The following is a 12,935-nucleotide window of genomic DNA, read 5'->3' on the forward strand; positions in this document are numbered from 1 at the left end:
TGCTGGGTAGACTTGGAGGCGTTGAGCCGAGGGGCCGGTGCACTAAGCAGTTGACTGGCACTTGTTTTGGCTCCCGACGGCCTTCCCGCTTAGGAAAGCAATTGCGAGTTGGCGTTCCTGCTGCCCCGCGCACAGGAAGGCCCGCAGGCCTTCATTGCCAGGGAGACCAGGAGCCCAGTTGGCGGGAGGGAGCGTGTGGGCGGAGCGTGCGCTGACGCAGCTCCGCGCGTGCGCCTGCGCAGAGCGGGAAGTACGGCAAGACGCGCGCGCGCTCACGCTTCCGTGCTACGAGGGCACTTGTGCCGCCGCCAGCTCAGACCCCCGCTGCGGCTGCGCAGTCCGGCGGTGGGTGGTGATTGGCTGTAAGGCCAGGGGAGGGGCGGGAGGAAGAGGCGGGAATTCCGTCGTGTTCGGCGCGCGCCCGGAGGCGGTCGCGGCTCACAGCGAGGGGCTTGTCGAGGCCGTCGCTTCCCGGGCTGTGCTGTGCGGTGGTGGGGTCTTGGGGAGTCGAGGCCGCGGAGGGGAGCGGGCCGGCGACACCCCGCTGCGCGCGGCCGGCGTGCGTGCGTGCGTGCGCTCGCGCCCGGGCCCAGGCCTGGCGCGGGAGGCGGAGGCGGGCGGCGGCGGCGCCTGCGCGGTCGGGCTCGGTCGACGGTTCGCAGGGGAGGAGGAGGAGGCGGCGGGAGGCGGAGGAGGCGGCGGCGGTGATGGAGGTGAAGCGGCTGAAAGTGACCGAGCTGCGGTCGGAGCTGCAGCGGCGGGGCCTGGACTCGCGCGGCCTCAAGGTGGATCTGGCGCAGCGGCTGCAGGAGGCGCTGGACGCCGAGATGCTCGAGGACGAGGCCGGCGGTGTCGGGGCCGGGCCCGGCGGGGCCTGCAAGGCGGAGCCTCGGCCTGTGGCCGCGTCGGGCGGCGGCCCGGGCGGGGACGAGGAGGACGACGAAGAAGAGGAGGAGGAGGAGGACGAGGAGGCGCTGCTTGAGGACGAAGACGAAGAGTCACCCCCTGCTCAGGCCGCGCAGCCGCCTCCAGAGCCTCCGGAGGCGGCAGCCATGGAGGCCGAGCCCGAGGCGGAGCCGGAGGCCGAGCCCGAGCCCGAGGCCGAGCCCGATGCTCCCGAAAAGGCGACGGAGGCAGCCGCCGCCGGCTCAGGGGGGGTCAATGGTGGCGAAGAGCAGGGTCCCGGCAAAGGGGAGGAAGACGAGCCCGAGGAGCGCAGCGGGGACGAGGCGCCCGGCGACAAGGCCGCGGAGGAGCCGGGTGAGGAGCTGGCCGCGGGGCCGACGCCTCGTGTCCACTGCTGGAGAGGCTTGGCCGGGGCGGGAGGGCGGCCGCGTGCACCCTGCTGGCCGGGTGCACCTGTGGAGCAGCGTCCCCTCGCACCCCGCCTTCTGCGAGCCGAGGGGCTTTTCGGGGCCCTGCACAGCTACGCTCAGCTGCAGGCTCGTTGGGGTACCCGACTGTTGATTTTTTTTTTTTAAATTATTTTTCGCTCGCTTTCACCATAAAAATATCAACCCGTAAACTTCCGAGTGTGCCCAGTTACAATCCCATTCCTAAATGCTTGAGCCATCCCCTAGCACCGGGCAACCTAACCTTCGTCCTGGCTGAGCAGTAGGGGACAGCCCCTGGCGTGCCTGTGTAGGGTTTAATAGTTAACCAGTGGAGAAGGTTTTAGCCGGGTGCCTTCAGAACATGTCAGTTGCTGCATTTGGGGTTGTGCCATGCTTGGGCGCCGAGTCGTGTGCTGCGTGGTGGCCCGGGGGTATCGTGCACCTGGCTGTGTGCTTGCACCAGCCCACTGGTCAGGCTCCTGGCTTCCTGAGTCGGTGCAGTGAGATCCTGCTGGATGTGGCGCCCGGCCTTGTGGAAGGCAATGTGTGAAATGGCCTCAGGCCTCTGGTGACCTTCCTGGACTCAGGTCGGAGCTGATCTAACAGTACCTGTCAGAGGAGGGGACACCTCCAGGACCTCCCTGTCTCGCTGGATGGAGTCGTTTGCTGTCAGTCTGTAATGCACGTTTTGGCCCGCGGCTGAGTAAAGTGACATGATTTTAACAATGATCGGGCAACTTGCAGATTTTTTTTTGTCCTTTGTGCTGGAACAAAAATCCCTTTATGTAGCCTTTGACTGAATATGCACCCTAAATAAGAGATTAAAATATGTCGTTGGACAAAGAGCTACTCTAAGTAAATTAATATTTTAAGAGCTTTACTGTGTTGCAATAAATTTAAAAGCTTAAGGAAAACGCCAAACTTTTTTTCTTGTCTTCTAAACAATTACCAAATATATGACACTTTCCTGCCCCAAATTATGTGCAGTAAAGGTATAGTATTATGTATGGGTCTCTTGGGACTTACCTGGCTTGTTTATGCAACTTTGGATAAAAAGGTCCTGATAAAAGCATAGCTGTGTGTTATCCCCTTGATTGAGTCCACTGGCTGTACAAGAGTGGGTGGCTGTACACTTTTATTTCTTGGACACATAATGTTTATATGGGGTACAGTATGGTAACTTAGTACGTATTTTACAGTGTCTAATGAGCAGGCTGTGAATTTTAGTACAGGACAGGCAAACTCAGAAACATTTGAAGCTTTTGTATCTAGAAGCTGTAATGCCTAGCCTACATTAAAACCAGATATGACAAAGATAGAATTTAAATCAATCTGTGAAGGTTTTTAATGTCATACTGAAATTATTGCAGTTTGACCTGATTTAAGTAGGTAAATTTAGAATGCAAAAATTGCCCAATTTTGATCTGCTGCTGACAGTAGCCCATACATCCTCCTCCCCCCACCCCCACCCCGCTGAAATCCCGCCCGGCGACAGACAGGAAGATCATCTCCAAGCCGAAGGTGCTGTGGATGCAGTGGGACTCATGTGGCTACTTGATTAGACAGAAACTCGGGTCTCCCTTCAGTTTCTGTTGATTCTGAGCTTGTTCTACACTCCAGTATGAAAACTGCTGATTTTCTTTCCCTCCTTTTTGTAGGAGATGAACAAGATAGTGAAAAGTCAAAACCAGCAGGCTCAGATGGTGAGCGGCGGGGGGTAAAGAGACAGCGGGATGAGAAGGATGAACATGGCCGAGCTTACTATGAATTCCGAGAGGAGGCTTACCACAGCCGGTGAGGGAAACAGTCCCTTCTTAAAGGGCATATCTGATATTGATTGAAGAGTCTGGAAGGAGGGGTGCCTAAGTTGTAGCTGCAATCTGCCCTGGAAGCTCCTGTTGCCCTTTCTCATTTGTTGAAAGAAGCTGTCTGCTGGGATTTGATATTCACTGTTAGTTTTAAATGGACTTAATGTCATGCAGAGACCCCTGCAAAAGGCTTCAGTTACATTGTGTTTGCTCTTCTTTCCTGTGTGTATAGCTCAAAGTCTCCACCACCCCCCGAAGAAGAGGCCAAAGATGAGGAGGAGGATCAGACTGTTGTGAATCTGGACACGTGTATGTATAAGGCAGACAGACTGGGGGTTATAATGTTCTAGAAGTGGTGTTGGAGGCTAAGACTTCAGGGCGTGAAAAATGCTCGGAGATTGTTCGTTCCCGACAGCTGGACAAGCTGTGCTGCCTTGGTCTTATCCAAGCTTTGGGTGTTATTCTGACCTGATTGCATTTTTCTTAACAGATACCTCTGATCTCCATTTCCAAGTGAGCAAAGACCGCTATGGGGGACAGCCACTTTTCTCAGAGAAGTTCCCCACCCTTTGGTCTGGGGCAAGGAGTACTTACGGAGTAACTAAAGGAAAAGTCTGCTTCGAGGCCAAGGTAGTAGCTCATTGAGACCATTCATTTGTTCATTCATTCACTAAATTGTACTGGATTCCTGTCTATCAGTATTTCATTAGTCCAGAAAGACATCAAGATTTAACGATCACCTTTGTACCAGGAGCCAAGCGGATAGACCCTTGGGACCTTGGCTTAAGTTAGTGATGATTCTCATTGCAGTGTTGAGTTTTGATGGTTGTTGCTTGAACATTGACCTTTTTGTTAGTTTTTGTTCTTGATTTAGTCAGAGTATCTTAAGAGTTTCTTTTCTAACTTTGCCAGGTGACCCAGAATCTCCCAATGAAAGAAGGCTGCACAGAAGTTTCTCTCCTTCGAGTTGGGTGGTCTGTTGATTTTTCCCGTCCACAGCTCGGTAAAAATTACTATTTTTAATCTCTGTAGTAGTATTTCACTTACTTTATGGGAAGTTTGCCTGAAAGTAACAAAATTTTGTTGCCTGTTTTAGGTGAAGATGAATTTTCTTATGGGTTTGATGGACGAGGACTAAAGGCAGAGAACGGACAGTTTGAGGAGTTTGGCCAGACTTTTGGAGAGAATGATGTCATTGGCTGTTTCGCGGTGAGTGCTCCAGAAAGTTGTGGATCCATAGCGAGAAGTGGGTGGAAGGCAGCAAGTTCAGTTTTGTTTCCTGTCAACTGCTGTCTGGTATTTTTTATGCATAGCTTGTTTAATTGTGTTCTGCAGCGTTTGGAGTAAAAACAAATAAATTGTGAAATTTACTCAACCTCCAGCCCTTGACAATTATTCTTGCCCTTTGTTATTGTAGAATTTTGAGAGTGAAGAAATAGAACTTTCCTTCTCCAAGAATGGAGAAAATCTTGGTGTGGCATTCCGGATCAGCAAGGAGTCCCTGGCAGACCGGGCGCTTCTACCCCATGTCCTCTGCAAAAATTGTGTTGTAGAATTAAACTTTGGTCAGAAGGAGGCGCCTTTCTTCCCACTGCCAGAAGAGTTTGTGTTCATCCACGCTGTGCCTGTTGAAGAGCGCGTGCGCACTGCGGTCCCTCCCAAGACCATAGAGGAGTGTGAGGTGTGTCCAACGGCGTGTGGGCATGCTGGGCCAATCCAGCCATGGACAGTGTTCTCAAATTGCATCTTATAAATGTGACTCTTACTTAGTTAACATTTTCTGTAATGTAATGAATGCAGGTGATTCTGATGGTGGGACTTCCTGGCTCTGGAAAGACTCAGTGGGCACTGAACTACGCGAAAGAAAATCCTGAGAAAAGATACAATGTCCTGGGGGCTGAGACTGTGCTCAATCAGATGAGGGTGAGTTCTCTACACGAAAGAAAATCCTGAGAAAAGATACAATGTCCTGGGGGCTGAGACTGTGCTCAATCAGATGAGGGTGAGTTCCCAGGGAGGGAGGGAATCGAGGAACTGCCTAGCACCCGTTCTCAGCAAAGTGTCTGAGGAAGGGATCCCCAGAGAAAGAAATCAATTTTTTTGTTTTATGTGGAATTTTTTCCCCTGCTGTGCAGATAAACTCTGGAAAATACTCAGGTTGATGCTAAAAATGATTATTGTGGGAAATGAAGTACTTTCAAAGCTCTGAGGACAGGAATGAGTCGGCTGCAGAGTGGGCACTGACTTGTGGGCTTCCAGTTAGTGTCTTACTCCTTGCGTTTCTCTTGTTTTCAAACTTATCAGATGAAGGGGCCCGAGGAGCCAGAGATGGACCCCAAAAGCCGAGATCTGTTAGTTCAGCAAGCCTCCCAGTGCCTTAGTAAACTGGTCCAGATTGCTTCCCGGACAAAGAGGAACTTCATCCTTGATCAGGTACTGTTCAAAATGAAGGAAGGTTCAGAGATAAAATCTTAACATCCATTTAATCCAGAAAAGCTCAGTCAAAGGTGGGGTCCATTTGTGCAGAGACTGTGAGCTGAGGAACAGAATTCTCAAACCTCATTACCTTTCGGCTGTAATGCTTTTAGACATTCCTGAAGTGTGCCTCAGGAGTGCTTCCCCCGAACGGGAGGCCCACGTGGTGGAGCACTTGACTGGGGCAGTGGAAGGAAAGTTGGAACTGTGGGTTCTTAACCCTGCCACTTCCTAAGATTGTGATAGTTCTGAAAGATCTATCTTTTGGTTTAATTTGGTACTGTTTAATGTTTAACGTCCCTCCTTCCACTCCTAGTGTAATGTGTACAACTCGGGCCAGCGGCGGAAACTCCTCCTGTTCAAGACCTTCTCTCGGAAGGCAGTGGTAGTGGTCCCGAAGGAGGAGGACTGGAAGAAGAGGCTGGAGCTGAGGAAGGAGGTGGAAGGGGACGATGTGCCTGAGTCCATAATGCTGGAGATGAAAGGTGGGCTGGGACCCTGCTGGTGGGAGTCTAGTTCCAAATCAGGGTGCACCATGTGGAGGCCTGCCCGCGACAGCCCACCGCATGTAAAGTGTAAACCTGAGGAGCAGTTCAGTGGATATGAGTGAGCAGAAAAGCAAAGTCCTTCCATTTGTTATGGATAAGATACAGAGAGAGGTGAAGGGACAGACCACAGGGTCACTAAAATGCTAGGGAAGAAGCTGTATTCAGTCAGCAGTTCATTAAGTATGTATCTGTGGTGAATATTTGGCACTACTGTGGACAGAGGAAAGTAACTGAGGTGCAACTTGGCCTTCATGGAATGGAGAGTACATGGAAGTAGTTAATGTGATTCAGGTTAAAACCTTACTGGGGGTGAATCTTGGTTTCTGGAAATCTTAGAGCACGGGGCCACAGGAGGCCAAAGGGGCCATGGTGACTGTTGCTTCTCCCTGCTCTTCCTTTGAGAGTCATTTTCCCCATGCTGCCTTTGTCTGGCAGCAGCCCTCTCCTCTGGCATCTGTGCCCCAGCTCCTTGAGTTCTGACAGTGCGCAAGTGGGGGACCTTTGGTGACTGGGATCTTCCAGCTTTATTCAGAATGAACCACGCCAATCCATCATTCCTGTGACATCCAGAGGAATTTTGTTGAGCTTTACGAAGCTCGGGGTTGGCTGTATTGCTTTTACTATTGTTGAGAAGGCCTGATGTCCAGCACGCGTTGAGCTGCTGCCTGTGAGGCTCGGGTCTCCTAAGAGCACTACTCTGAGTCGTTCCCTTTCTGCCGCAGTTCTTTGTTCATGTGGCTGGAAAGCACTAGAAGATACCCAGGGGCCCGGTGCCATGGCCTAGCAGCTAAAGTTCTTGCCTTAAACGCACTGGATGCCATATGGGCACTGGTTCTAATCCTGGCAGCCCCACTTCCCATCCAGCTCCCTGCTTGTGGCCTGGGAAAGCCTTGGGACCCTGCACCCATGTGGGAGACCTGGAAGAGAGGTTCCTGGTTCCTGGCTTTGGATCGGCTGCTGTGATCATTTGTGGAGTGAATCATTAGACGGAAGATCTTCCTCTCTGTATATCTGTTTTGGGGATTAAAATAAATCTTTAAAAAAAAAAAAAAAAGATGACCGAAGTACTTGGACTCCTGCTGTTCATGTGGGAGACCCCAGTCAGAGTTCTAGGCTCCTCGCTTTAGCTTTGCCCAGTCCTGGTGATTGTGGCCATTTGGGAAGTAAACCAGCTAATGGAAGATCTCTTTTCCCTCTCTATAACTCTTGTCTTTCAAATAAATAAATTTCGAAGAAAAAAGAAGAACGAAAGCCACAGTGAAAATTCTCCTGGGACTCAGCCTCTGACCTGAGGTCACAGACTGGCAGCTGCTGGCCAGTCTGCACAGGTGGTCAGGTGTCACTGCGTAGATGCCTTTGGGCTTGGACAGTTCTCTTAAATGTTCAATTTCAGCACCTTATCTAATCATCCCCCAAACTTCTCCAGTTCCTTAGCCTCTGTGCAGTCTGTCCTGATGAGAATTTTAACTCGGCTATTTTAGTCTGGATAACTGGAGAACTTGGAAATCTGCAATTTGTAGATAGTTCTGTGCCTAGGACTGTAGCAATCTCGGGAACATGGAATGGGGTGGCTTCATCGTGAGCCGATGGAGCTAGCGTGTTAGGAGGAGCGGCTGGAAATTTGCTTCCTGCAGTTGTTTTCATGATGAGTTCTTGCCCATCTATACACTTTTCAGGCACACAAGCCTCTCTCTTACCCTTGTAGCCAACTACTCGCTGCCTGAAAAATGCGACTACCTGGATGAAGTGACCTACGGGGAGCTGGAGAAGGAGGAAGCCCAGCCCATTGTCACCAAGTACCGGGAAGAGGCCCGGAAGCAGCTGCCCCCCTCTGAGAAGCGGACTAACCGCCGCAACAACCGCAACAAGCGCAACCGGCAGAACCGAAGCCGGGGCCAAGGCTACGGTGAGTCCTGGGCACCTGCCAGCCCCAACCTGGTTTGTTCTTTGTGAAAAGCACCGCCAGAACCTTCAGGGAAGGCCAAGGAAACCAGGGAAGTGTCTTCCTGGTGGGGCTCGTTCTCCATGTGTCCTTTACAGTCTTGGGCTGTTTCCATAACCCGTCAACCAAAAAAGGTAGTTGCTTTTCAGTTTCCTTTGAAAAGCGGTACTGTGCCTTCCCCTCTGTCTAGCTGTCACTGAACATTCTCTGCCTCACTGTTCCAGTCTAAAAGATTGGTGAAGTCAGGCTGTCACAGATTGGCTTGCTGCCTTGTCTTGGATCAACCTGTCTCTATAGAGCAGGTGAATGTGTTACCCAGCAATTGGTGGAGGTGGGGGTGGTCTACGTGTGTGTGTATGTGTGAGTGTGGCCTATGTGTGTAACTACATCACTGCCATGCCCTGGAGTGCCAAGAGTTCCTGCCTTCTAGCAACAATGCTTTCTGTACACTTTCCCGGAATAGGAAGGGTGTGGGCTCTGATACCTGAGCTGACTCCTGGGGCTGAAAGTGTGACTCCACAAATGGCAGTTTTTACTTAGGTTTCTAACTCTGCCATGTATCCTTTTGCCATTTAAATGTTTTGCAGGAATTGGGGAGCTTCAAAAGCAAAGTGGCTTGGTTCTCCTGTGTTTGCATTCATTCCTCTGCCCTTCCCCCTTCAGACTTAAAGTCCTGGCTAGTGCTCGGGTTAAGATTGTGTGAGCCTGGCCAGAGCAGGCCTCCTGATCCCCCAGAGTTGCCTTTGGCTCCAGCCTTTCAATTTCCACTCAAGGGGAGCCAGGACCCCATGCCAGCCGTCTGAGCGCGCTCTCCATTTCTCTTCCAGTGGGCGGGCAGCGCCGAGGCTACGACAACCGGGCCTACGGGCAGCAGTACTGGGGGCAGTCTGGAAACAGAGGGGTGAGTGCAGCTCTCCTCTGCTCCTCCCTCTGGGCCGTGGTAGCCATTCCTGCTGGCTTGGGGGAGCAGAGGGGTTTGGGCTGTTTTCTCAGGGTGTAGGGATTTGCCCATTTAATTTTATCCTGGAAGACTATTCTGGGGAAATGGACCCTGCTTATAAACCGTCAAGCTAACATGTCATGTAAGAGGGGCTAACGGTGGGCTGTGGGGCTGCAAACCCCTGACCTTTCCTGCTCTTTCCTTTCTCAGGGTTACCGTAACTTCTATGATCGATACCGGGGAGACTATGATCGATTCTATGGGCGAGATTATGAGTACAACAGATACAGGGACTATTACAGACAGTACAACCGGGATGTGAGTATCTGCTTGGGCCGATGGAGGGTGGTAGGGTGAGCATCGTCCTTCCTCCACAGCTGGCTCCGGCTTCCGGTGATGGGGTTCTCCCTCTCTTCCAGTGGCAGAATTACTACTACCACCACCCCCAGGACAGAGACCGATACTACAGGAACTACTACGGTGGTTACCAGGGGTATCGGTGAAGCCCCTGCTGTTGACGCCAGTCAGCCATGAAGCTGAATCTGGGGGTGCCAGCACCCCCCCAAAACACAACCAAGGAAAACAGGGGCTGTCGGGGTGGGGCTGAGCTGCCAGGGAGGGATGGTGGGGGGAGGGTACGCAAGCAGGGGTGGGGGAGGGGGGTGGAAACAAACCACAAAACTGTACATTTTTTTTAAAGTTTGTTGAAAAGAATATTGTCTTATTCTATAAAACATTTCAAACCTAGGTAGATATTTGTAATCGAAAAAAAAATTTACTGAAAAAGCAGCACTTAGGGCTGCCTGTTCTGTACCCTGCAGTTGGACAGGAAAAGAACTGAAAATGTCACCCTTCTGATAGACTTAAGGTAGCTGAACTGGCAGCCAAGTAACGGCAAATGGGGAGGATGGGAAGGCAGCGTGGGGATTCTCTCCAAGCAGGAAGCAGCAGGCAGGAATGGGCACAGAGTGAGCTTGTGACCAGGCAGTGGAAATAAACTATTGGCTCTTATCAATCACTTGCACCAACTAACCGTTTGTATTTTCTTTACCGACCTTTCCCTCTTGGGATAATTGGTCTGGTGGGCTGGGAGGCCAGCATGTCCCAATCACCGCTTGGCTGTGCCTTCCTGTTGTTTGGCCAAGGCATGGAGACTGCCAGTGAATGGTTCTGTTGTATGGGGTTCCCAAGCCACAGCAGCATGGGGAATATTCTCAACTGCAGAGCAGACTAGCTTGCCCCCTCTGCGTACCCATTCATGAAGTCCCATCAAGTCTTGGGCAGAATGAGACTGCAGCAGTCAGCCTGAAGATGGGGATTAACCAGCCAGTCTCTGTCTTCCAGGGTTGAGAGAGGCACGGGGTCTCTGAAACCATCTGTCCTCTTGGAGAAGGAGGTTTCTCAGGGTTTCAGCTCACACAGTAAATGCAGCAGGATATGTATATAGGTGAATCCTGTGGTGCGGGCTCTGGGGCCCAGGTGCTGAGAATAGCAACTATTTTATACAGAATGGAGGATTCGCGCCCTGCTGGGTTTTTGATACACAGGTAGGGAGTGAATAGAAAAGGGGGGCGGGATGGCAGCTCTGTGGCTGCTGAGGTGTGATTAGAGTGGGCGTGAATGTGTGCGTGTGTGTGTGTGTGTACGTGTGTGTGGAAGAGAGCACCTCTTCCACCTTGAAACAGGGCTCGGGTGCTTTCCCTGTGTGTCCCCAGAGGCTTCCAAGCCACAAGATGGCCCCTGGGGGAGTCATGTTTGTAACTTTACTAACCCCTTTCAATTCTTGACAGCTGAAGATTGCTGGATTCAAGAATATGGGTGGGATGTGGGAATGCTTTTTCAGATATTTAGCTTCAGTTTTAATCCATTCTCCTGCTCAGCATTGTGTCAGCCAGGAGCTTACTCGGCAGACACCACCTACTGTAGCACTATCTAGCAAGAGAAAGCCCTGGGTTGCGACTAGAAAAAGCTTCGTTCGTTTCCTCCCCTTGGCATCTCTGTGGAAGATTTTGTGCAGAGATTTGGTCTTGTCCCACTGTTACTGCCATGCTGTGTGGTCCTCCAGGTGTGCACACCGCATCCTGGCTCCCTGCTCCCCCTGCTCCTCAGCATCAGGACACGCCCTTCTCTGTCTCTGGCCCCGGTCCTGTAGCAGGGGCTGGTGGATGAGTTGGTGGTGCCATCCAAAGGATGTGTGTGCGACAGTGGGTCCAGTGACTGCATGAACTTTCCTGTAACCCTCTAACTCCTTGTTAAGAGTTTGAGAAAACTTTGTTCTTAGCATCTGGGCAAGGAGGTGAAAACTGGAGCCCTAAAAAACTCCCTTAGGGCAAGGTTATTATACAAAAGTTTGAATTTGAGGCAGAGGCTGCCATGCTTTTTTCAGATGCTGAAGCCCTCCAGTGAATAGCCTTTTCCTGGTGGTCAGACAGGGACAAAGCTTAAACTGCTTGGGGATTCTGGGGGCGGGGTGGGGGGCTTTTTTACATTGTTCTAGGTGGGTGAAGAGTGCAACTGCCACATCCTGGTTTTTAAGAGATCACGGGCAACAGCAGTGGATGTCTGCTTTTGTTTCTGTCTGTCCATTTTTATTATGAAAATGCAATGTTCAGGGGGTATATGTGGATTATGGCAACAGTCCTTAGAAGACTTGTTTAGTGTTTTATCAGACGTCTGTTGTAGTTGTTTTAGATGAAAAGCTTGTCAGAAACACCACGTGGAGCCTGTCAATGTTTTTGCACAACCTGTAAAGCATTCTTGGAAGTGGCCAGTAAAAAAGGGTTTTACCATTAAAAAGAAATGTAACTGTGTCATTGCTTATATCTGTAACTTTCTCCTCCCCTGTTCTCATTACAACATTCTGGCAAAAATGTAGGCACCACAGTGTCCAGTTTTAGAATAAATCGCCATTTGGACTGAATCCACCCTCTCCTGTGGCTGCACTGACTGGGGTGGAGTCTGTCAACGGGCCCTTTGGTTTTTGAATTTTGAATCCTTCTGGAGGTTGGCCTTGCACAGCAGCTCCTCCCCTCCCACCCTGTCTGGACCTGGCAGCCAGCCACTTCAGTCTACTTGGTGCTCCCGTTGGACAGAGTCGGAACAGAGGAAAATGAATGGTAGCTCACAGCATGTATTTGGCCTATGCTAAAGCCAGCTAGGAGGCTGCATTTGGGAAGGCAGCTAAGTCACGTAGGTGGAAAAGCCCACTCCAGATGCTTGGTGCATGTTTTGTGTGATGAATTTGAAGGAGAGGTTTTAGAAAACCATTCTTTGATTACTGCTGCTGAGTGATCAGATGGGTATGAAAATTATGCAGAACAAATGAGGAGACTTGTAAACTTGGTATCAAAGGTATTAGCGTTTATTGAGTCCTGGCTTTGGATCGAGTCTAAGCTGATGTGGAAATTTTCCTTTGTTTTGGAATTTGCCCAACGCTGAAGCAGTAGGGAGAGATTCTTTGCTGTGCCTCACTTGCCGTTTGGCATGACTGGTAAATCCATTCCTTAGTTACCAGAGTGCTCTGCCAGGAGGCAGGCTTGGTACCTGATGTTCCAGGCTTTGCTTAGCACCCAGAAAGGCGGGGCCCACTTGACCTGGTCACCTCAGCTTTGTATTCCGGACCATTGTTTAGGTTCAGAAACACAAAGCTACACTAGTTCTCCCTGGACCTTGAGAAGGCAACCTTCAGCTGCCTGCTGATAGAGCATCCCTTGTTCCTTCCGCATGAGGAGGCAGGCCGCCCCAAGCTCCTCCGTCGTAATACCCACTAGCTGACCCGGGATTCCACCTGCCCTGCCGTGGCCTCCCCCCGCTTGGATAATCGCCCTTAGGGTCAGATCTAGACTGGCAATAACCTAGCTCCCCTGCGAAAAGATGCAGGCGCTGCAT

General features: G+C 51.1%; 1 protein-coding gene across 4 annotated transcripts; it reads left to right on the plus strand.

The window, feature by feature from the left end:
* The first annotated feature begins 550 nt into the window (after positions 1 to 550).
* Positions 551 to 11,967, plus strand: HNRNPUL2 (heterogeneous nuclear ribonucleoprotein U like 2). 4 transcript variants are annotated; one of them, XM_040981920.1, is made up of 15 exons: positions 551 to 1,058; positions 1,095 to 1,260; positions 2,993 to 3,128; positions 3,375 to 3,451; positions 3,633 to 3,772; positions 4,055 to 4,145; positions 4,239 to 4,351; positions 4,560 to 4,823; positions 4,943 to 5,065; positions 5,447 to 5,575; positions 5,934 to 6,102; positions 7,871 to 8,071; positions 8,935 to 9,008; positions 9,258 to 9,365; positions 9,467 to 11,967. In XM_040981920.1, the coding sequence occupies exons 1-15, from the start codon at positions 708 to 710 to the stop codon at positions 9,548 to 9,550; spliced, it is 2,226 nt and encodes a 741-aa protein (XP_040837854.1). In that variant the 5' UTR covers positions 551 to 707; the 3' UTR covers positions 9,551 to 11,967. The 4 variants fall into 4 exon arrangements, with proteins under 4 accessions (XP_040837854.1, XP_040837855.1, XP_040837853.1 ...); XM_040981919.1 differs by adding an exon at positions 5,102 to 5,144 and having other exon boundaries at positions 667 to 1,260; positions 4,943 to 5,022; XM_040981918.1 differs by having other exon boundaries at positions 667 to 1,260.
* The last annotated feature ends 968 nt before the right edge of the window (positions 11,968 to 12,935 follow it).

The sequence above is a fragment of the Ochotona curzoniae genome, unplaced genomic scaffold (assembly GCF_017591425.1).
Source record: "Ochotona curzoniae isolate NIBS_2020 unplaced genomic scaffold, NIBS_Ocur_1.0 contig_3527, whole genome shotgun sequence".
NCBI classification, from domain to species: Eukaryota; Metazoa; Chordata; class Mammalia; order Lagomorpha; family Ochotonidae; genus Ochotona; species Ochotona curzoniae.

Coding starts and splice junctions, on each gene's coding strand:
- HNRNPUL2 (XM_040981918.1), top strand. CDS start 708: ATGGAGGTGAAGCGGCTGAAAGTGACCGAGCTGCGGTCGGAGCTGCAG. Junction 3,452..3,632: donor TGTTGTGAATCTGGACACGT/GTATGTATAAGG, acceptor TTTTCTTAACAG/ATACCTCTGATCTCCATTTC. Junction 4,824..4,942: donor AGACCATAGAGGAGTGTGAG/GTGTGTCCAACG, acceptor TAATGAATGCAG/GTGATTCTGATGGTGGGACT.